At 45.3% G+C, this 24,738-nt stretch overlaps 1 protein-coding gene across 6 annotated transcripts in view; it reads right to left on the minus strand.

The window, feature by feature from the left end:
* The window catches only part of GIN1 (gypsy retrotransposon integrase 1), an 80,045-nt gene that overhangs the window by 10,676 nt on the left and 44,631 nt on the right, over nucleotides 1-24,738 (minus strand). For 5 of the 6 annotated variants that reach the window (XM_030193429.1, XM_030193427.1, XM_030193426.1 and 2 more), the window contains one exon: nucleotides 22,521-22,806. In XM_030193429.1, the coding sequence (XP_030049289.1) occupies nucleotides 22,521-22,806 (286 nt within the window). Of the gene's footprint in view, nucleotides 1-22,009; nucleotides 22,137-22,520; nucleotides 22,807-24,738 lie in introns of all 6 variants that reach the window. The other variant, XM_030193431.1, reaches the window with a different exon arrangement.

A 24,738-nucleotide genomic window follows, 5' to 3' on the forward strand; every position in this document is an offset into this window, starting at 1 on the left:
CTCTGTCGAGCAGGGATTGTCTCTTTATATTCAAATGTACAGCGCTGCGTACGTCTAGTAGCGCTTTAGAAATGATAAGTAGTAGTAATAGTAGTAGTAGTAGAAGCATAGTCCCTAGTACTCTTGGCTCTCTTGAACGTGGCATCCACCACCATGCAGTTGTGGGGTAACTGAGACCTCGCCAAACCAGGTTCCCCATGAATCCAATACTGGGTGTCAATTTTCTTGGGGACCACAGGGACAGACAGAGGGGATGCCCAGTTCCGCATGAGGACTGGCTTGAGTACCTCATGTAGAGGAGCCGTCACTGCCTTCTTAGGTGGAGAGGTGTAGTCCAGGATCTCAAGCATCTTAGCCCTGGGCTCATCCTCCACTTCTACAGGGAAGGGTATGGCCTCAGCCATTTCCCCGCACAAAAATGAGGTGAAAGAGAGGGTCTCAGGTGGGGATAGCCTTCTCAGGTGGATGGGAAGGTTCTGAAGGGATCCCAAAGGACTCATCGGAGGAAAAGTACCTGGGATCCTCTTCAGACTCCCAAGAGCGCTCGTCCTCGGTGTCAGACAGCACTTCCCTCAGGGATGTCCGAGACTGTGCCGACTTCGTGTGTCGACTTCGAGGACCCATGGCCTCGAGAATGGCATCAAGGGGTTGGGTCATGCCTCGACTCTGGCAAAGCTTCCTCCACCTACATCGAAGGAGAACTGGCCTGGATGGCAGTCAACACCGGAACCGCAAGTGGTGCCGGTGTTGGGGGCCACACTGTGGGCTGGGGGCCAGGCGGGGCCGCAGCTGAAGGCATGATAGGTGCAGGCACCCCTGATGCCGATGCACATCACTGCATAAAGGCCTTCAAAAGCTCTGGGAGCAAGGTCCGGAGTCGAGAGCCGTGATCGGTAAAGGCTGTGGGGCCGGTATGGGCTCAGGTTGCCTAACCGCCTAGGGTGCGGGAGCAGGATCTCAGCTGCTGGGAAACAGACGCATCGGCAACTCTTGAATGGAGGGGGAGCAATCCTCCTTGTGCCCTTGCTTCTCGGGAGCCTGATCCCTCGACGTCCCGGAGATCCCAGCATTGTGTGTCGAAGGAGATCGGTGTCGGTGCTTCTTGGCCTTTGCCCAATGTACCTCACCAAGACTCCTCGGTGCTGACGAGGACAACGTGGAATCCTCACGATGCCTCAGGGTCGAGGCCTCAACACAGGTGGAGACCCACTCGATGCCTCACTATGCCCAGCATCCCTAGGTCTTGCAGCAGCCATCCCTACCGTGACTCCCGATGTCGATTCCTCCCTCAACGCCGCTCTGAGCTTCTCGGGACGTTTACGTCCTTTTCTTCACACGAGAACAAAGGATGCAATTTGCCGGGTTATGGTCAGGCCCGAGGCACTGGATACACCAAGAATGTGTATCAGTACCCTAGATGGTACGGTTGCACCATACAACGCTTGAAGTCACTGGGAGTCTTCGATGACAAGGAAGGGAAGAGGGCTTCGGCGAAATCAAAAGGCTCGATTGTGCCTATGAAAAAATAAAGGCACAAAAATAGGGGCTACCCCAGCCGAGCAAGCCTAAGTGCGGCCCGCCATGAAAAAACAAAGGAAATTTAAACGCGGGCAAATAAAAACTAAAGATAAAGAAGGGTACCTTTTTTGTTGTGTTGTAAAAAAATGAAAACAATCTGAAAAGCGTGAAAAAACAGCCGATAGGCACTGAAAGACAAGTAAGGCTCTTTCCCGGGCAGTAGAGGAGCTACAGAGAAAACCGCTGCTCCTCACGCAGCAAAAAACAAACTGAGAAGCACGGTTGCAGGGCAAGCGGGAAGGCACTCTGCGCATGCGCGTTGCGGCATGCACTACAAAAGGCTATTGCAAAACTTTTTCTTTTTGCTATGCATTATGTCAGTTCCCAAACCAACGCAGATTGTCATCCCACTTGTAAGTATGATACAGTCAGCTTGTCCTCGGAGAAATACAAGGACTTGGGAGTACAACAATGAAAATATCTATGTAGTGAATTTAAAACAAATCAGAGAAAATATTTAATTCAATATGTAATTAATCTCTGGAATTCACTGCCAGAGAATGTGGTAAAAGCAATTAGTTTAGCAGGGTTTAAATAATGTTCAGACAAGTTCCTAAAAGAAAAAGTCTAAAAGCCATAATAAGATGGACTTGGAAAACTCCACTGCTTATTTCTAGGATAAGAAGCATAAAATATCTTTTATACTTTTAGGACCTTGCCAGGCAGGGCTGCTGAGAGGGGGAGCAGGGGGACAAAATTCCCCGGGCCCGGCACCACAGTCCCACCTGCCCTCCGTCGTTGACAGTCTGCCACCGGGCTGGGCCCACTGCACTGAAATCACAGCACCTCTCATCGCCATGTGAAAGCGCTGCAGGCAGCAGCAGATCGCCTCCCTTCGGGCCTCCTTCCCTCCCTGTGTCCCGCCCTCGTCTGACATAAGTTCCGCGAGGGCAGGACACAGGAAGAGAAGGAGGCCCGAAGAGAGGCGATCTGCTGCTGCCTGCAGCGCTTTCACACGGAGGTGAGAGGCGCTGTGATTTCAATGCAGGAAGCCCGGCCCGGTGCCAGACGGAGGGGCGGGTGGATGGGGGGTGCAGTGGCAGCATCCTCGGGGGGGGGGGGGGGCAGGGGGAGCGGCGGCGGTGACCTCGAGGGGGGGGTGGAGGGGGGAGCGGCAGCGGCAACTTCAGGGGGGGGCCTTGCCCAGGTCCGGCCCAGTCTCTCGGCAGCCCTGTTGCCAGGTACTTGTGACCTAGATGGCCACTGCTGAAAATTGGGTTCAATGGACTGTTGGTCTATCCCCATAGGGCAATGGTTATGCTCATGTTATATGATTTTTATAAAATGCTCAAATTATTTTTACGATATACAAAATGTTTTAGAATATGCACAGTTCTCACATGCTACAAAGTATTCTGCTTTTACCTTTGCCTCACAATAATACTAAAAAGCATGTTATCTTTAAAACTTCCCAGATGGTAGTATATTATTATTCCCTATACTTTTAGTCACTGGAAAATCAATGTTTTGATCTACTTTGGTTAAGGAGTGCCACCTCATGGTAAAAAAGGAAATTGTTACATTCACTCAAAAACAATTAAGGACATTGTCTACAAAAGTGCTTTCCATATGCAACCAATTTTAGGATTTGAAAATTCACATTAGTTAAATACAATAAGCATATATGCAATGTTTCTTTAATATTCAAATAGCCTATACAAATGTAAATGTTTTTAAACAATTATCTGATGTACTAACTATGCCTGAGACACATAAGCTTGCAAGTTGGAATTGGAGGTTGTCTGTGTATACAAGTATGTACATGAGTGAGTTCAAGAGTATATGTATGACTACATGGAGTAGTGAATGAGTGACTAGGTGCTGTATATTTTAGTGTATGGTATATGAGAATTACCATCATTCCATATCTTGCCCTCTCCCTTCTTTTCTCCCTCGAAGCCACATACCCCCTTTCCCTTCCATCCCCTTTCCTCTAGCTTGATCCCTCTCTCACACACCAAGGCTCCTGCCAGGCTGTAACCTCTCCCCCAGAATTCATCCCCTTTTTCCCATCCCTAGACTTAACAACTCCTCCACTTCTCCTTGGTTCTGTTCCTCAGGCTTATTGTTTACTCTCTCATAGTAACATGGCAGATAAAGACCTGAATGGTTCATCCTGTCTGCCCAACTGTCACGCTCATTATCAATTCAAGATTAAATAAACAATGACTATGATGTAAAATACTTGATCATGGTTCTTTCTTTAGCATTTCTGGGACATAGACCATAGAAGTCTGCCTGGCCCTGTCCTTATGTTCCAACTATTGGAGCTGCTGTCAAAGCCCACTCCAGGCTATCTGCCCCTCATTCTCACACCCTCTTTTTAACCTCACTCCTAAGGACAGCACACCCAGATTCATCTCATAGCATAGCATAGCAATAATTGTTGTATTCCACTTATACCTCAAAGAAGTTCAAAGCAGATCATATTAAGAGAACTGAAACAATTTTTAAAAATTTAAAAATGACTCAATAACTAAACACAAAACCCGAAAGATATTAATAGAAACACAGAAGGAAAAACTCAATTAAGAAATATAAGACTTTTTAAATGAGAAAAAGGTTTCAATGGTTTCTTAAAAGATTTATAATCAGGAATACATCTGATCTGAATGCGAAGTTCTTTCCATAATTTTGCAGCTTGGTATGCAAAAGATGAACGTATTGTTTACATTTCGTACTCCTGATATTGGGAAACTAAAATAATGGGTGTTACACAAAGAATAATAATATTCTTAGAGAAACAGAATAAGTATACATATTTAAAGGTACCAAGCCATGCTGAACTCTAAAAAAGGATACAGTAAAATTTGAACAGAACTCTGTTTCAAATGGAAGCTAGTGTAAACGGATTAGATAAGGTGAAACATGATCAGTGATAGCTAAGGGAAAAAAAATAAATCTTACCACTATATTCTGAACTGTTATTAATTTTTTGAAATAGATTTAGGGCAACCAATGAAAATCAAATTGCAATAGTCAATTTGAAACAGCAGAAGACTTTTGACCAACAGCTGGAAGGAATTCTCTCTGAAATATTTGTGTATACAATATAACTTTCTCTCTCAACCACCTGAGACTCATTCAGCCACCCCTCCCCTCACCTATTACCAACAAAAGACTCAACCAATCCCTCTTCTCCCTTACACTCATTCCCACTTCTTCTCAGGCTCATCCTGTTACACTCACCCAATTCCTGCTCATCCCCCCTCAAATCATCTCCCACAGATTCCTCCCCCCCCCCCCCAAACTGTCCCCCTTTCCAGAATCACCTCTATTTTCTCCAACCTCCAGGAATGGCCCCTGCTACTCTCAAACCTCCCCTCACTGCCAGTCCCCTTTTCAAAGTGTCCAATTCTGCCTTAGAGTTAGTGGGACAAAGAGAGAAAGGGTGATTCAGGCCACTTCCTTCTCCTGCCAGGCCAGTAGTTGTAGTGAACATCATGGTGAGGAAGTGTGGCAGAGACTGCAGGCCTGGGCTGCCAGTAGTGATTGGCAAGAGAGCAGGCACAGGCTGGCAACAGTAATCAGTAGGGAAGGAAGAACAATTTTATTAGAGGCCAAGCTAGCCAACCTGATTTACGGTGAAGGAAGAGTGAGCAGACCTTGGCAGGTGGCGACAATTGGGAATGAGAAAAAAGGTAGGACAGTCACATGATCTTCAAACTATTGATCTGCTTGTAGCAGGTACACTATAGAGAGTAGAGCAATGGAGAACAAATTTCTCCCTTCTCTGTACTTCCAGCTTGCGGCTGAAAGGAAAGAACAGACTGGCTGCACAAATCAGTCAACCACAAGGTGAAGTAGAAGTGCTTGAGTGCACGCAACTCCAAATGTGGATTTGCAATTGCATTTGGTCTACAGCAGTAATCCTTAAAAAACAAAAAAAGAGTAAAACAAAACCACAAACCCAAAATTTTCAATGATTCAAAGATAACCTGAAAAATGAACATAATCTAAAAGCTTTTTGCCACTATAGTCCCTATATTAATGTTAGCTATAGCAACAGTAGAATATACAGGTTCATCCAAGAAATCACACAACTCCAGTTTTAATTCTTTAAGAGATCTAATACCCTAAACCAATGAGCAGATATGCTGAAGAAGCAATGGCTCTTATATTCTACAAACTAAATCGGGATGGGGTCATTTTCGTTGTTTACTGTTTAAAAAGAAGCCTGGGAAAAGTGAAAAGAGAGCTGTAGTTACAAAACTGCATCTGACAGCATGCTCCCATATCAGCTTCTATTTCAGAGGTACGGATGCATTAGACTTCTAACCAGGCTAAGCCAACTGGCACAGAGCCACCATGGCTGTAACCCCATCCTCAATAAGCATGATTAAAAAATATATAGAGGCCAATGGTAGGAAGAGAGAGAACAGGTTGGGTAAAGACATGGGAATGACCTGGTGTTTTAAGGGGATTTGTGTGAACATCTGCCTAGAAAATGACGACAACTTGAGAGAATGGATATGCTAGCTGATATTTATCTACTTTATTTCCATATATGCAGACTACAGAGTTCCCGGGGAGGAATGTAGGGAGAGATGAGAGTGGAGAGGTACTGAGGAGCTGCAGAGTGAAGCACTTATAGGTCAATAAGAGGAGTTTGAACTGTATGCGGAAATGGATAGGAAGCCAGTGAAAGTGACTTGAGGAGAGGGCTAATATGAGCATAACGACACTGGCGGAATATTAGTTGTGCAGCAGAATTCTGAACAGATTGAAGAGGAGAGAGATAGCTAAGTGGGAGACCTGTGAGAAGCAAGTTGCAATAGTCTAAGTGAGAGGTGATAAGAATGTGGATGGGGTTCTGGTAGTGTGCTCAGAAAGGAAGGGTGAATTTTGGTGATATTATAGAGAAAGAAACGACAGGTTTTAGCAGTCTGCTGAATATGTGCAGAAAAGGAGAGGGAGGAGTCGAAGATGACCCCAAGGTTACGAGCTGATAAGACAGGAAGGATGAGTGTATCCACAGAAATAGAGAATGGGGGAGGAGGAGAGGTTGGTTTAGGGGGAAAGATGAGAAGTTCAGTCTTGGTCATGTTTAGTTTCAGATGGCGGCGAGACATCCAGGCAGCAATGTCAGACAGGCAGACTGATACTTTGGCCTGGATTTCGGCGAGATTTCTGGTGTGGAGAGGTTGATCTGGGAGTCATCAGCATAAAGATGATACTGAAAACCATGGGATGAGATCAGAGTACCACGGGAAGAAGTATAGATGGAGGAAAAGAAGAGGTCCCAGGACAGATCCCTGAGGTACACCAACTGACAGTGGGATAGAAGTAGAGGAGGATCCACTAGAGTATACACTAAAGTTACACTGGGAGAGATAAGAAGAAAACCAGAAAAGAACAGAGCCCTGAAATCCAAGTGAGGACACCCAGGGATGATCATTTTTTAACTCCCCCACCCCCCTCCAAACTCCAGTACTAGGCAAACTAAGAATACAAAAAAAAAAAAAAAATCAGGACCTTACAGAGCAATTCTACCATACCAGAAGCAGTAATTTCTACGAGTCACACAAGGGTGTACCTAGGAAAAGGAAGCATCTTAAACACTCCAGTGAGCATTAGAACATCAATTCACCTACTGTAAAATTAAACTAGCCAGAATAGTAATGTCATCTGCGGTAAAGCCCATTACCTCCAATGTTTTTGCTGAGTGGAGCCATCATTACGTTAAACAGTGTTGGTGATATTGGTGAACCCTGTGGTACCCCCACACTCGAGATCCAAGAGGTTGATAGCTGGTTGGTCATCTTTACAATGTAGGATCTGGTCTGTAGGAAGTCACTGAACCATGCAGCCACTTTGCTGCTGACTTCCATGTAATCAAACAGGGCCATCAGTGTTGCATGGTCTAACTAGATTGAACACACTTGACACATCGAATTGTAGTATAGTATATTTTGACCTTGGCTTATTAGGCTTCTAACTTCATTATTAGAGTGGTTAGGATTGTTTTGGTGCTGTGTTGTGTTTTGAAACCTGATTGGGATTTATGTAGGATCGAGAATTTGTTAAATATTCCATTAGTTATTGTGTTACCAAGCCCTCCATTATTTTGGTTAGAAGTGGAAGTGAGGCCACTAGTCTGTAGTTTGTGAGATCGCTGATCTGTTGGTTGCATTTTGGGGACTGGAGTGAGTACAATTTTGCCTTTGTCTTTTGGGAATTGTCCTTGGGCTAACATGTACGTGATATGTTTGGTGATGCACTCGGTGAACCATCATGTAGTTGGGGCATTTGTCCAGCAGACATTTCCCATGTGCATATTTTGTCAGTAGTGCCTCTACTATGCTCATTTTGGTTGGTTCAAATGCAGACCAGATTTTGTCTGCCACAATGTGGGTATTGTTAGTTTCGTATTCCAGTAAGAAGTCAATGATAGATGTTTGTGGTAGTGCAAGGTTAGATATTGTCTTTGTTATTTTTTTGTTCGAAATATTGTTGCTAGCTCATCTGCAGTAGGTGATGTTCCAGTTGATGGCAGTACGTTTTGGGTTTTCAGTAGGGTGTTCATGAATTTTGAAAAAAATTTTTTGTATTAATCTGTTCTGATCCGTGTATGTGTTATAGTGTTCTGCTTTGGCTTTCTTATATTATGTTTATATGTTCTTATAGCTTTTCTCCATATGTCTTTGTTTTGTTCTGTTTTGTTTGTGGCCCATGTTCTTTCTAGTTTCCTGTATAATTTTTTCATATGCCGTAGCTTGTCGTTAAACCAGGGTCTCGGCTTATTTTGTTCAGTATGTTTTTGCATGCTTCATCCCAGTCCTCATGAAATGAATACCATTTGGTTCTAGGTTACTGAGTTCATTCAACGCTGTTTCCTGAAGGCATGGTTGTCCACCTTCCCTCTGGTCGTGATGTGTGTGGTGATCTTGGTTTTCTGTTCCTTTCCGTTCGCTTTCCAGTTCAACGTAAAAGTGAGCTTGCTGTGGTCAGACCATGGTACCTTTTCCCATTTATGGTTTTTCTAGTGTGTGATTGTTATTTGCAGGTATCCTGTGGGCTAGTATGTCCAATAGGTGACCTTTGTGTGGGATGAAGTGCCTTGTGCTGTTGTGAAGTTCCACTGGTTTCAGGAAGTCATTAGAGTTTTGGTATTAGTGAGGTTCTGTTTGTATAGGTGTAGATTGACATCACCAATCAGGAGGACAGTTTGTTGGTTTGTACAGTGTTTGATACAAAGTCCATGAAATCGGTCTTGGGCATTGTCCAGTTACCTGGTAGTCGATAGAACAGTATGTAACATAGTTGTCTGTAAGTATTGCGTTAGTGATTTTGCATGCTAAAATTTAAATCACTGACAATAGATGTTCACCCAACAGGTTCTTCTGTGAACATGGATTTGTATATATTGCAATACCCCCTCCTTCTTTGCTTCTGTTAATGTGTATTGTTTGTATCCTGGTGGGCACAGGTCCAACAGTACTGGGTTTGTCTCAAGGTGTAGCCATGTTTCTGTTATGAGTAATATTCTAGTTATTCCGTTTCTATCCAGTCTCTTAGCAGTTCTGTCTTGTTGACTGCCGATTGTGCATTTAAATATATATTATTGGTATCGTGGCAAATGTATCATGACTAATTTTGGTGTATTTGAATTTTGTAGATGTCTACACAGTCTGTTTGTTTTATGATTTTGGTCTTGGTGTGTTGTTCTGGCTTGTCTTTTTGTTGTTGTTTTGTTTCTATTTTGTTATGAGGGTTATATTTTGCCTCTTCCAGTTGGTGGGATCTTCGTTTGTCTGTGATGCGTATGAGGATTTTGTTCCATTTGTTTGGTGAAGCTGCTAGGATCCCAGTTATCCATATTATTATCATGTAATAGGAAGCCCATGTTCTAGGTTGGCCATTCTATTAGGTTTAGGCGCAGGGCTACCTGTCAGAAGTCTTTATGTGGAATCCTGTGTAGGTGCCCTCTAGTTATTCTCCTATATGGCGTTTAAGCATGGAGTCCTTTTGGGGACCTAGTATGGGGCTCTCTATGTATTCTCCTATTGGAGTATATAGGCACAGGGAGTGACCTGTAGGGACCCTTCTGGCTGTTGTTCCGCGGGGTCCTTGTGGGGGATCCTTATGTGGAGACCCTATAGGTGTTCTCATGTTGGGTAGTTTAGGCATGGGAGTGACCTATAGGGAGTTCTTATGTGAACCCTGTGTGGGGACCTCTAGTTGTTCTCCAGGTCAGCTTCCCCAATGTTTTTTTTTTTTTGTCGGTGTGTATGTGTGTGGAAGATCCGCTCTGATCACCTTTAGTGTTCCTCTTAGTGCCTTACTTTAGTTTTTATTCATTATTTGTTTGCTCTCTTTCCTCCAGGTGGGCTGCACCGATGACCAGATCCTATGTTCTCCTTCCTCACAGTTGTCTCCGGTCCGTTCAGTTCAGCTCGTCCGTTGCAACTTCATCGGCACTGCTCAGCTCACACAGCCATGTAGTCCAGGATCGGTGGGTTGTTTGTTGGTGATCCGTTTGGCTGTGCTGCCTCTACCCTCAGCAACGACGGGTCCCCCTGCTCCGATTGGCAAAACATTTTTTTTCTTGATGGTTGGTACAGCTTGTTTTTCCCTCTGACCATCTGGTGTAGCGGGGTCTTTTCAGTTGTGCATGCATGCTCAATCCCGTTCCTTCGCTCCTGCTTTCCCTGCCTTGGGCATAATGGGGACCTCTCCCATAGCTGTCCCAGTCTGCTTGTGCTACTGTGGCAACATGGGACTTTGGGCCCATCCGTAGATCCTGTTTCTGTGGCCAGGGGTTTTCCAGCTGTGAGTCCGTGTCTGGAGTCATGCCACCCCAGCACTGATCCTCAATCTGACTGGCGCCGCAGCAGTGCCCATAGTCAGCTCTGCTTCGCAGTGTCCACATCATTCCAACAGTGGGGTGCCAGGTAGCCAGCCCCCTCCCAGGCCCCCACCTGTACCTGAGGCTGAGTAATATTCATTGTGGGTATTCTGAAAACCTGACTGGCAGGGGTGCCTCCAGGACCAGGTTTGGGAACCACTGGTCTAAAGCTGTAGCTTCTCTGCCTAGAGAAGCAGAAGCATGAGATCTCGCACTGCAAGTATGTTTCAAAGCAGATTACACAACTAAGGAATGATTGGGCAACTGCGTTTTTTCAAACCCAGTGTATTTCTGTATCCTGTACAATGTATCAATTCTCTTTAGAGCAACTTAAAACTGTAGTGGAGTATCCCTGTTTTGATCAGAGTATTCCTCATAATTGAATGAAGTGGAACAGTGATTCCCTCTCTATGAGGAGAGTCATAATCCAGAACCTCAAAGAGTTCTGAATGAGGCTCTTCCTCTGACTCCAATTTGAAAGGTATGGCTTGCACCCTCTCACAAACAAAGCCAGAAAGGATATACTTTCTGGAGGAGACTACATATCTCAGGTGGCAGAGAAGGATCAGATGGAATGCCATAGGACTCCAGATGAGAAGTCACGTGGGTCCTTCTCCATCTCCAAGAGAGGTCTGAATCTTCAAAGTACTGTTCTTTGGAAGTACATCAAGGCAGGTGAGTCTCCAAGACTGGATAAAGTTCCTCTGCTGATGTTGACACATGCGTCAGTCAGGTTTGTGATGCCCCTGACGGTCAACTCTGAGCCAGTGTGCTGGACCTCTCCCGTGACTGTCTGTCTATTTGATGTATCTATGGGCTGGGCTGAGGCTGGCGCAACCACCCTGTAAGTCTGATTATATTGCGTATGTAGCAGCCCTGAGAGCTCCTTTTTGAGCATAGCCCAGATTTCCTCCTCTAGAGCTGGCGTCACTACCGGATGAGAAAGTGGTGTGGACACAGCCTGAGTTATAACCTGTGCAGGCAGAGGAGATCTCGAGGACCTCGAAGGCTCTCAATGAAAATGAGTTGTAGAGAAGGAGAGCAGTCACCGAGGCATAGATGCTTCTCATGCATCCAGGATGTTGATGCAGGGGAGGTATCAGCAGAGTCCCTAGAGGAAGAACAATGGCGATGCTGCTTAGATTTTTTATGCTGTAGGCCCTTCAATGCACACAGCACCAATAAAGGAGGACGTGGTGTTCTTACACGGTTGAGGTACCAAGTCTGACGTCGGACATTCTTGGGGTGCATCGGTGAAACCGATGTCAATGTGGACACCGATGCAGGTTCCATGTTAGTATCGAATCCCTTGCCATGCTCTATGCCAAATTCCGAACCCAAAATTTTCCCCGCTGGACTCTGCGGGCTTTAAAGTGTCCTCGTTTGCATGCACAGAGACAAAAGCGCTAAAACACACCAGTTATGTGGGGGAGGGGACGTCTTTGCCTAAAATGGCACTATCGCATCGAGTACACTTTTTAAAGTCACTTGACACCATCATTGACGTGGAGGTCAAAAGGCTCAATAGCCTGGGGAGCTTGAGTAGTTGCGTACCCAAAAATGATCAATGTGACCAAGCCAAAAGAAGGGCTCAGAGGCCTCACAGGTAATAATTTGGAAATCAATAATCTGATTAAAATTAACAAAGAAAAAGAAAAATATAAGAAGCGTCAAAAAAAGGGAAGGCACCAAAATAGAAAAGTATGACACACTAAGGAGAGATTAGAAAACCAACCTCTATGCTCCATGGAAAATGCAAGACTGCTAGTCTCAAGCTGGAGTATGAGAACATAGTAACATAGTAGATGATGGCAGAAAAAGACATGCACCGGTCCATCCAGTCTGCCCAAGAAGATAAATTCATATGTGCTACTTTTTTATTTGTACTGTCCTCTTCAGTGCACAGACCGTATAAGTCTGGCCAGCCCCTATCCCCGCCTCCCAACCACCAACCCGCCTTTCAACCACCAGCTCTGGCACAGACCCTATAAGTCTGCCCAGCACTAATCCCCGCCTCCCACCACCAGCTCTGGCACAGACCGTATAAGTCTGCCCGGCACTATCCCTGCCTGCCACCACCGGCTCTGGCACAGACCATATAAGTCTGCCCAGCACTATCCCCGCCGCCCAACCACCAGCCCCGGCACAGACCGTATAAGTCTGCCCAGCACTAGTTCCCGCCTCCCAACCACCAGCCCCAGCACAGGACCGTATATGTCTGCCCAGCACTAGCCCCGCCTCCCAACCCCACGCTCGCCACCCCATTCTAGGCTAAGCTCCTGAGGATCCCTTCCTTCTGCACAGGATTCCTTTATGTTATTCCCACGCATGTTTGAATTCCGTTACCATTTTCATCTCCACCACCTCCCGCGGGAGGGCATTCTAAGCATCCACCACCCTCTCCGTGAAAAAATACTTCCGGACATTCTTCTTGAGTCTGCCCCCCTTCACTCTCATTTCATGCCCTCTCGTTCTATCCGCCTTCACTCTCCGGAAAAGGTTTGTTTGCAGATTAATACCTTTCAAATATTTGAACGTCTGTATCATATCACCCCTGTTCCTCCTTTCCTCCAGGGTATACATGTTCAGGTCCGCAAGTCTCTCCTCATACAGTCTTGTAACGCAAATCCCATACCATCCTCGTAGCTTTTCTTTGCACCGCTTCAATTCTTTTTACATCCTTAGCAAGATACGGCCTCCAAAACTGAACACAATACTCCAGGTGGGGCCTCACCAACGACTTGTACAGGGGCATCAACACCTCTTTTCTTCTGCTGGTCACACCTCTCTCTATACAGCCTAGTAACCTTCTAGCTACGGCCACCGCCTGTCACACTGTTTCATCGCCTTCAGATCCTCAGATACTATCACCCCAAGCTCCCTCCCCATCCGTACCTAGCAGACTCTCACCGCCTAACACATACGCCTCTCTTGGATTTCTACTCCTAAGTGCATCACTTTGCATTTCTTCGCATTGAATTTTAATTGCCAACCTTAGACCATTCTTCTAGCTTTTTCAGATCCTTTTTCATGTTTTCCACTCCCTCCGGAGTGTCCACTGTGTTACAAATCTTAGTATCATCCGCAAATAGGCAAACTTTACCTTCTACCCTTCGGCAATGTCACTCACAAATATATTGAACAGAATCGGCCCCAGCACCGATCCTGAGGCACTCCACTACTCACCTTTCCCTCCTCCGAGCAAACTCCATTCACCACCACCCTCTGGCGCCTGTCGTCAGCCAGTTCCTAATCCAGTTCACCACTTTGGGTCCTATCTTCAGCCCAACCAGTTATTTAAGAGCCTCCTGTGGGGAACCGTGTCAAAAGCCTTGCTGAAATCTAAGTAGATTAGTCTATAGCACGTCCACGGTTACAGTTCTCCGGTCACCCAATCAAAGAATTCAATGAGATTCGTTTGGCACGATTTCCCTTTGGTAAACCATGTTGTCTCGGATCTTGCAACTCATTTTCTTCCAGGAAATCCACTATCCTTTCCTTTAGCTCGCTTCCATTACTTTTCCAATAATAGAAAGTTTTAAAGTGACAGTGCACTATGGCAGTGACCGCACCAGGCTCTGTGGATGACATCACCCACATATGAGAATACTTTGATTGCTTGTCCTCAATGAAGTACTTTTTCATGTGGTAGATACCTAAAATGCCCTCCCATGGGAGGTGGTTGAGATGAAAACTGTAACAGAATTTTAAAATGTGTGGGAATAAACACAAAGGAATCCTGTATGGAAAGGGAACGGAACAAAACAAGCTTAGCAGTGCTTAGATGGCAACTCCAGTAACTGGGAAGCAAAGCCGTTGCCAGGCTGATTTCTAAGGTCTGTGCCCTAAAATTAGCAAGGGAAAATCAAGATCAAGCATACATATGTAGCATCATATCATACCTTATGCTATGAGTCTATCTTGTTGGGCAGATTGGATGGAAAATACATGTTTTTATCTGCCATCATCTACCATGTTACTATGTTGACTGCTGTGACACATTCTATATGAATTAATTTGGAAAAGGGCAGCAGAACAAGGTTTCTGCATACCCAAATTATTATAATGTAGGACAACTGTATCTGCACTGTGCTGCTGACTTTGACTGCCACAAATGTTACCATTCCATTCTTCAGTGGACACAAAACTTTCAAGTTTCTTAATGGAAACATAAAGCGAACGTACTTATCTGTAACAGATGTTCTCCAAGGACAGTAGGCTCTATATTCTCACAAGTGGGTGATGCTGACCCGCGTCACCCGGTCTGGAATTTATCATAGTTAAATGAGAGTTCTGTGGAGCACGAGACACTCTCCACTGCATATGCACGAGTGCCTTCCTGCCCGCCACGAGAATGCGGTCTCCTCAGTTTAGCACTATAACAAAAATAAAGTAAAAATAACAAAGGAGACAACTCCAAGGGGCGGTGGGAGGGACTGTGAGAATATAAAGCTTGATGTCCTCGGAAAACACCAGCTACAGGTAAGTATCTTCGCTTTCTTCAAGGACAAGCAAGCTTATAATTCTCACAAGTGGGGAATCACTAGTATCCAGGCTCACTAGAAACAACAAACATTGGTCAATTGGGCCTCACAACAGAGAAGACATAACACAGATTTACCTGAAACTATATACAATCTGAATGAGAGTGAAGCCTGGAACAGAACAAAATGGGCCTAGGAGGGTGCAGTTGAATTCTAGACCCCAAACAGATTCTGCAACACTGTGTGCTTGAACCAACTGTCAAGTCAGGTATCCTGCTCAAAGCAGTAGTGTGATGTGAATGTGTGGACTGAAAACCACGACACAGCCATGCAAATTTCTTCAATGGAGGCTGACCTCAAGTGGGCTGCCAATGCAGCCATGGCTCTGACATTATGAGCCGTGACACGACCCTCTAGGGCCAGCCCAGCCTAGGCATAAATGAAAGAAAAGAATGTCTGTTCATGAATGCCGAGCCTCATCCTGTTGGGATCAAAAGAAACAAAAAGCGGGGTGGACTGTCTGAAGGGTGCGTGCGAATGACTACTATGTTGTGATGAAACTTAGTATAAAGTGTGTCCACTACTAAGGCCTGAAGCTCACTGATCCTATGAGCTGAAGTAACAGCCACCAAGAAAATGACTTTCCAAGTCAAGTACTTCAGATGGCAGGAATTCAAGTGGCTCAAAAGGAGCTTTCATCAGCTGGGTGAGAATGAAGTTGAGATCCCATGACATTGGTGGAGATTTGACAGGGGGCTTTGACAAAAGCAAACCTCTCATGAAGCGAACTACAGGCTGTCCAGAGATGGGATTCCCTTCTACACAGTGATGATAACCACTAATTGCACTAAAGTGAAACCTTACGGAGTTGGTCTTTAGACCAGAATCTGATAGGTGTAGAAACTGGGTCTGTTTAGGGCAAGCAAGGGGATCTAGGGCCTTGCTCTCAAACCAGACGGCAAACCTTCTCCATTTAAAAGAGTAACACCTCTTTGTAACATAGTAACATAGTAGATGACGGCAGAAAAAGACCTGCACGGTCCATCCAGTCTGCCCAACAAGATAACTCATATTTGCAGCTTTTTGTGTATACCCTACTTTGATTTGTACTTGTGCTTTTCAGGGCACAGACTGTATAAGTCTGCCCAGCACTATCCCCGCCTCCCAACCACCAGCCCCACCTCCAAACCACCGGCTCTGGCACAGGCACAGACCGTATAAGTCTGCCCAGCACTATCCTCACCTCCCAACCACCAGCCCTGCCTCCCAACCACCGGCTCTGGCACAGACCGTACAAGTCTGTCCAGCACTATCCCCGCCTCCCAACCACCAGTCCCGCTTCCCACCACCGGCTCTGGCACAGACCGTATAAGTCTGCCCAGCCCTATCCCCGCCTCCCAACCACCAGCCCCGCCTCCCGATCTTGACTAAGCTCCTGAGGATCCATTCCTTCGGCACAGGATTCCTTTATGCATATCCCACGCATGTTGAATTCCGTTACCGTTTTCATTTCATTTAGTGAAATCTTTCCTGGAAGCCAGCAAGACCTCTGAAAGAAGGAAGTGAATTCTAGGCTCTGAACATCCAAGTTGTGAGAGCCAGAGACTGGAGGTTGGAATGAAGAAGAGACCCCTCGTTCTGCATGATGAGGGTTGGAAAACACTCCAATCTCCACGGTTCTTCAGAGGATAAACTCCAAAAGAAGAGGGAACCATATCTGCCATGGGCAGTACGGCGCGATCAGAATCATGGTTCTGGGGTCTTGCTTGAGTTTCAACAAAATCTTCCCCAATAGAGGTATGGGAGGATACGCATACAGAAGACCTATCCCCCAATTGAGGAGGAAGACATCTGACGCTAGTCTGTCGTGGGCCTGAAGCCTGGATAGAACTGAGGGACCTTGTGGCTGAGCTGAGTGGTAAAAAGATCCACCAAGGGGGTACCCCACTCTCAGAAGATCATGCGGGCAATGCCCATACTGAGAGACCACTCATGTGGTTGCATTATCCTGCTTAGTCTGTTGGCCAGTGTACTGTTTTGGCCCATGCTGCCATATCTGGATGGCCTCCTGACACAGAGGGTGTGATCTGGTGCCCCCCTGCTTGTTGGTGTAATACACGCAACCTAATTGTTGCAATGTATTATACCACGCGGTACTGAAGGTGATGTGTTCCTAGCCAAAATCGAAAATACTTCTGGTGTCTGGATGAGAACAATTTGGCGAGATAGCCGATCTCAGAAAGTCTTTAGAGCGTTCCAGATCGCCCGGACCTCCAGGAGAATGATCTGACGATTCGTTTCCTGGGAAGACCAAACTCCTTGAGTGTGAAGCCCATCTACATGAGCTCCTCATCCCAGGAGAGATGCATCCATCGTCAACACTTTTTGTGGCTGAGTAATTTGGAATGGAAGTCCAGAGTCAAATCGGATCGAATGGTCCACCACTGAAGGGAGTGTACAAGCTCAGGGGACACTTGGATGACATCTTACAGACTCCCTGTGGCTTGATACCAATGAGAAGCCAGGATCTATCGAGCAGATCTCATGTGAAGGTGTGTCATGAGTGTAACATACACTGTGGAGTCCATAAGAACATAAGAGTAGCTATTCTGGGTCAGACCAATGGTCCATCTAGAGAAGTATCCTGTTTTCCAAACAGTGGCCAAGCCAGGTCACAAGTACCTGGCAGAAACCCAAATTGTGGCAACACTCCCTATTACAAATCCCACGGCATTGCTTCTCATGTATGTCTCAATAACAGACTATGGACTTTTCCTCCAGGAATTTGTCCAAACCTTTTTTAAAACCAGATAAGCTTACCACTGTTACCACATCCTCCGGCAAAGAGTTCCAGAGCTCAACTATTTGTTAAGTGAAAAAACATTTCCTCCTATTTGTTTTAAAAGTATTTCCATGTAACTTCCTCGAGTGTCCCCTTATCTTTGTACTTCTTGGAACGAGTAAAAAAAACTGATTTACTTCTACTCGTTCTACACCACTCGGGATTTTGTAGACCTCAATCATATCTCCCCCTCATCCATCTCTGTTCCAAGCTGAAGAGCCCTAACTCCTTTAGCCTTTCCTCATACAAGAGGAGTTCCATCTCCTTTATCATTTTGGTTGCTCTTCTTTGAACCCCTGATGAGAAGCACGAACCTTGGACACGAGTGTGGGAAGATTGTCCACTCTTATGTCCAGGAGATAGTCTCGTACCATCCAAGCATTGAGCAGGGCTCCTATGAACACCAATCGCTGGACAGGGTGGAGATAGGACTTGGGGTAGTTTAAAACAAACCCTAGTAGCTCGGAGAACCAGAATAGTCATCCACATGGATTCATGAGCACCCTCCTCTGAGGCGCTCTTCCCGCCCACCATGAGAATGCAGTCTCCTCAGTTTAGCACTATAACAAAAATAAAGTAAAAATAACAAAGGAGACAACTCCAAGGGGAGTTGCCAATTGTCGAGATACAGGAACACACAAACCCTCAGTCTGCATAGCAATGCTGTAAATACCGCTTGACATTTGGTGAAGACCCTGGGAGCTGATGCGAGGCCAAAAGGCAACATGCAGTACTAAAAGTGTTCCCAGCCGAAATCGAAGATACTTCCGGTGGGCTGGAAGTATTGGGATGCGAGTACATGCATCCATTAAGTCCAGGGAGCACAGCCAATCGTTTTTATGAATCACTGGGAGAAGGGTGCCCAAGGAAACCATTCTGAACTTTTCTCAGACTAGGAATTTGTTCAGAGCCCTTATGTCTAGGATGGGACACATCCCCTTGCACAAGGAAGTACCTGGAATAGAATCCCTGCCCTTCTTCCCCAGGTGGAACAGGTTCGACTGCATGGGCCTTTAGAAGGGTGTAGAATTCCTCAGCAAGTACCTGCCTGTGCTGAGAGCTGAACGAATTAGCTCTTGGTGGGCAATTTGAAGGTTTGAGATACCAACTGACAGCGTATCCGAGATGGACGTAATTGAAGAACCCACAGGTCGGATATTATAAGAGGCCACCTTTGGTGAAAAATCTTCAACCCCCTTCCAACCGACAAGATGTCTGGATGGGCACTTTTACTGTGGCTATGCTTTGCTGGAGCCAGTCAAAAGCTCGTACCTTGCTGTGCCTAGGGAGCAGCAGGGGCCTTAAGTGTAAGCTGTTGAGGTGAACGAGTGCGCTGGGATTGAGCCTGAGTACGCTGGTGAGCCAAAGGGTTGTACCTATGCCTAGAACAGGAGTATGAACTTCTCCTTGGCTTGGCTGAGGAGGATGGTGCCCAGCGGAAGAGAGAAGAGATGGTATCAGTGTGTTTTTGATTTGGTCTACGACCGCCTGAACCTTTTCTCCAAAAGGGCTCTCCCCCTGGCAAGGAGCATCTGCCAACCTCTGCTGAACAGAATGTTCCAAGTCAGGAACACACAGCTATGAGAGTCTGCGTATTGCTATAGCTTGTGCAGAAATCCAGGATGCCACATCAAAAGTGTCATAAGTGCCCCTTGGCCAAGAACTTTTGACACACCTTCTGCTGCTTGACCAACTGGCAAAATGACTTGGCCTGCTCTAGAAGTAGTATGTCAGCCAGGTCGGCCACCTTGCGCACAGAGTATCGCAAGTAGACGCTCATGAAGAGCTGGTAAGGTTGTGTACGGGAAATGAACATTGAAGCCTGGTACATCTTCCTCCCAAAAGAATCCAGGGTTCTAGATTCTCTACCTGGGGACGCCAAGGCATAGTCCCTTGAACTTCTGGCTCTTTTGAGAGCAAATTCCACCACCATGGAATTGTGAGGCAACTGAGGCCTACCAAAACCAGGCACACCGTGGAGCCAGTACTGGGTGTCAATCTTCTTCGGCACGACAGGGACCAACAGAGGGGACTCCCAGTTCCTGATGAGGACTTCCTTGAGTATCTCGTAGAGAGGTGCTGTCACAGGAGATGTGTAGTCCAGGACCTCAAGCATCTTGGCCCTGGGCTTATCCTTCACTTGCAAAGGAAATAGAAAGGCTCTCTGGAGAAGACTTTCTCCTTTCAGGTGGAAGAGAGGGTTCAGAGGGAATCCCATAGAACAGTACCTTGGATCCTCCTCTGAATCCCATGAACTCTCCTCCTCAGTATCAGACAATACCTCCTGATGGGAGTGTTTAGACCAAATCTGCCTCAATGCAGAGGAACCCTGTCCTCGAGAACAACGTCAAGAAGGTGGCTCCTGCCTTGACTCCGGCGAAGCTTCCTCTACTGACATTGAGGGAGTGCTGGCTTGGGTGGCAGTCAACACCGGTGCCATACCGCAGGCTGAGGGCCAAGCAAGGTTGCAACGGGAGGCATAGTAAACGCAAGCACCCCAGATGCTGATGCACACCGTTGCACGAGGTCATCCACCAGCTCAGGGAGCAAGGCCCAAATGTATTCATCGAGGGTCAACACCGGGAAAAGCTGGGGTGCCAGATGAGGCGCAGATTGCAGAACCAACCACTGGGGTCAACGCAGGAGCTGGATGTTAGTTGCTGTGATACTGGCGCATCGGCACCTCCTGTATGGAGGGGTAGTGGTCCTCCCGGCACCGATGCTTCTTGGTGCCAAATCCTTCAACACCTCAGAGCGCCTGGCATCATGCGTCAAGGGTGACCGATGATGCTTCTTGGTCAAAGCCTGTCACCGAGGCTCCTCGGTGCCGATGAGGACAACCTTGAATCCACACATCACCTCAGGGTCAGGTCTGACGATGGACGGTCCCGGGGGCCCTGCACAGCAGGAGGCCTTGAAGCAGGTGGAGATCCACTCGATGCTTCACTGCTCCCAGCGTCAGGCTCTAGCAGGTCATGCTTACCGATACTCCCGATGCCTGTGCAACGCTCTACGTTGATACCGACGCCTCTGACCTTGATACCAAAGTTGAGGAACCAGACTTGGCTCCAAAAATCCTCTCTCGTTGAGCCTCTCTGGAAACCTTGGTCCTCTTCTTCATGCGAAAACAGAGAACACAGTTAGTGGGGCTATGGTTGGGCCCAAGGCACTGCGGGCACCAAGAATGGGTATCTTTTCCAGAGATTGTCCGACTGCTCCGGGTACAGCACTTGAAGCCACTGGGAACTTTCGTGGACATGGAAGAAAAAACTGTTGGCTAAATTAAATGACGTGATGATACCTGAAAAAGAGGCAAGGCACGGAAAAAGAAAGAGAAAGTTCCCGACTGAAGTCAAGGCCTAAAAGTGGCCCAATGATGATGGAAAAGGAAACTTAAAACTGGGCAAAATGACTGAAAAAATTAAAGGAAACTTAAAAGACGGAGGTTTCAACAACACAATAAATGAGGAAAAAATAAACGAAAAATAGCCAAAAGGCACAAAAAAAAGCTCTCTAGGACCGAGCGATGTGAGGAGACGGTAATAAAACATGCCCTCTTCTCACCGTGGAAAAGGAAGAATTGAGGAGACCGTGTTCTTGCAGTGGGCGGGAAGTCACTTGAACATGCACGGTGGAGTATGTCTTGCGTTGCACAAAGCTATCATTTACCTATGATAAATTCCAGATCGGGCAACATGGGCCGACATCACCCACTTGTGAGAATTATAAGCCTGCTTGTCCTTGAAGAATTAGGGTTCCTGTGTTTGGATTTTAATTGATTAAACACCAATGAAAAGTTCAAATACAAAAGTTTTTGTAATAAATCCCCAAAACAACCCTGTGCATAGTACTCTCCCTCCCCCCCCCCCCCCCCCCCAATCCTCTAATCTAGTTTTGTGATTTTCTACAGGGAACTCCTCAGTAGTATAAATTCTTAAAGAACTATGGGTCTCCACTTTACAGTTATTCCCACTGGAACTGGTGGAAAGAGAACAGAATAAGCAAGTGTGAGGAGTTTGAGAGTGGCAAGTTCAAAGCTGGAGAGAAAAACGTATGCATTCACTTTTGCACTGTGCAAATTTTAAAAAACAGATACACATTTCTCAAGGCTAACTCAAAGGATGAGCAGGAAAAACTTTGAATAGTCCTGGGGGAAACAACAGGTTAACACTAGGCAATATGCTGTATCTTGTCAGCAAGCATGCTGGTCAGTCCAGCTATACCTCAGCTGCCAGGAGTAGAGCACAAATAACAAACCTGCACATTGGTCCTTATCCATCCAAGACAACTTTTATCACTTTCTTCCACTTTGTTTCACTTTCTTGGGTAGATGGACTGAAAAAGGAATCTTGCATGCTCATCACCCCCATCATGTGTTCCTTACCTGTCCAATCACAAGGTTACAAAATAATACAACAATGACCAACACTGGCACAGCCGATGCCTGAACTTCTGGCCTCCTAGGTCCTTACTACCCTGATAGCATCTTGCCACCACCAAAAGCACAACATGAGTGTGCCTGGAAAGGTAAATGCGCCTCATTTACTTGTTCTAAATATTTCTTTCTGCTGAAAATTTCAAACGAGACCTTGAACTACCCCAGCAAGCATTTGCAGGGCTTGTTTATAAGCTTCATTATGAAATGTGTATTCATTACATGCACCACTTGCATCATTTGAAAGAACTCTTATGAATACCGGGGCTCTTATTTCACTGTATGAAAACAGAGTACAAGTATGTCATTAATTTCCTGTTTATTAATATTTACCTTGTTCAATCGACCCTCTTACATAGGGTTTCAGATGAGACATTTTGATGGGTCTTTTAAGTCTGACACCAGTGGCATCCCTTAGTATCGCACACCCGTTGCCTGTGATATAATCAATAATGCAGGGGCCAACCCACTCTGATTGGAAACGCCCATCCTTCCACCAGTTTTTCCTTTGTCGAAGTACTTCGTGTCCTACCTTCAGCAGAAAAGGGTTCAAGTGTTTTCGCTTTCTTTTAAGAATTTTGTTTTTCTCTTGATGTTCCACAGGCATGCTTCCTACCACCTATATGCAGAAAGGGGATTTTAAAAAAAGCTGAAGACTCCAAGTAAAGTTTTTTGCAAGAAACAGCTTGCCTAATTTTGTAAATAGATGCTACAAATTAGAGTTTAAAAAAATCCACATATATATAAAAACTTGGTAATTTTGTAACCTTTATTTTTGTCATATATATACTATTAGTATTTCTTACGCATATATCCTTGGTTTAAAAAAATACAGATGAAGACAGCATAGGTTTAATATTTATGAGCTGGAATTCACAAAAAAAATCGACTATGGGAGGGTTTCCTTGAATAAAAATTCACCTTCAAACATTAAAGCAGGCTATAAGGGTGCTGAGTATTTCAGCACTTTTGTGTAACTGATATTTACATAATTTCAAAATCCTGTCCTCAACAAGAGAATATATGATCTGTTTCATGTCAATGTCTTTTTATTCATTTTAAAATATATGTGCATTTTCATGATGGATATATTTGAAAAAGGGATGGAAGGTCTCTACTGAATATACCATCTTCTACATCCTACAGTAAGTTGATTTGGGCTGAAGAAACAGTAATGCAACCTTGAAGAGAGTCTCAGCCATTGTATAATAGTGATGCCTAGTGGCCAAAATCAGAGGCTGTGCTTAACAAGTTCCAAAGAAAGCCATGGTTTGAGATCCAATACCAGGGATAAATTAGTAGGGGATAAACAGATGAAAAAACCTCCCAGGTAAACGCAAATGCCATATCTCATTGAAAACTAACTGAGCTGGAAGTCCAAAGGAGAAAGATGCAACTGCCAGGCAAAAAAAAAGAAAAGAATCCTTTCAGTGATATATTAGATAACTGAAACTAAATAAAAATGAATATTTTAATGAAACAAAAACTAAAAATACTTTCCAAACGTAAACTGAATAAAAACTAAAATTAATTTAGATGCCCGACTCTTGATCCCTTTACGATATTACTACAACTATTTGCTTGACAAGCTCATGGATATTTATTACGCCCTCCTGGCTCAAAGGTGGGTGGCTGGCTTATCTTCCCTTTGGCTCCACAGGCTCAGCAACTGCCACATACACTTTAACTGAGAGTATATCACTGTGGGAACTGCAAATTTCTGTTGCCCCTTTACATTTCTCCTTGTAGGACCCACAAAGCGAACTTAAGAACTGATGATCTGTGTCCTAAGTGTGAGCATGGTGGGGCCCACCTTGGCCACATGCTCTAGTCTTGTCCTTCCATTCTCACCTATTGGACTCTTTTGGCCCACCACATCTCTCAGTTTTGGCGGCAGGTATGGACTCCTGCACCACTTCAGCTTTTTGATTTATTTTCTAACCGAGGATGGCAGCCACCTAGAATGCAGGCTTTCTTGAAGCACACAGTGCTGATGGCGAAAAAGACAATTTTGCAAGCCTGGCTCTAAAATTAACAAGAAACAACTAAATAAAAACTAAAATTAGAATCGTGAAACAATAAATTTGAAAATCCAACACTGAATTTTAAGACCCTAGGGATTCATAATGGCTAATCGGCACACGATTACCCATCTCAAGCCTCACAATGGTAATTTAATATGTTTAACTGGTTTAATCATTAAGAACTGAAGTGCAGTGCTTAAAGTTATCTTTGTGTTTTACAATTCGTATATAAATTAAGAGTCAAGCACCGATAGGCTTTAACCCCTCTAACTTCTGCAGCAATTTACATGGACCCTTCTAAGATCTTGCTCAGTTTCACAATAGCACCTATACAGGGTGATGTAAAATGTACCTATTCACCTATTTTAAATCCAATGTTTTTCACTTCAGCCCACTGGTGCCCTGATGCTCAGAACTCCCGTGGTAAGCCAACAGTGCAGAAACTATACTGCCAGAACAGCGCAGAAAATTACCTCACATGCTCAAATGGTACATAAATCATAATGTGCTGTTAAAATGAAAGGGGG

Source organism: Microcaecilia unicolor, chromosome 2, assembly GCF_901765095.1.
Source record: "Microcaecilia unicolor chromosome 2, aMicUni1.1, whole genome shotgun sequence".
Classification (NCBI taxonomy): Eukaryota; Metazoa; Chordata; class Amphibia; order Gymnophiona; family Siphonopidae; genus Microcaecilia; species Microcaecilia unicolor.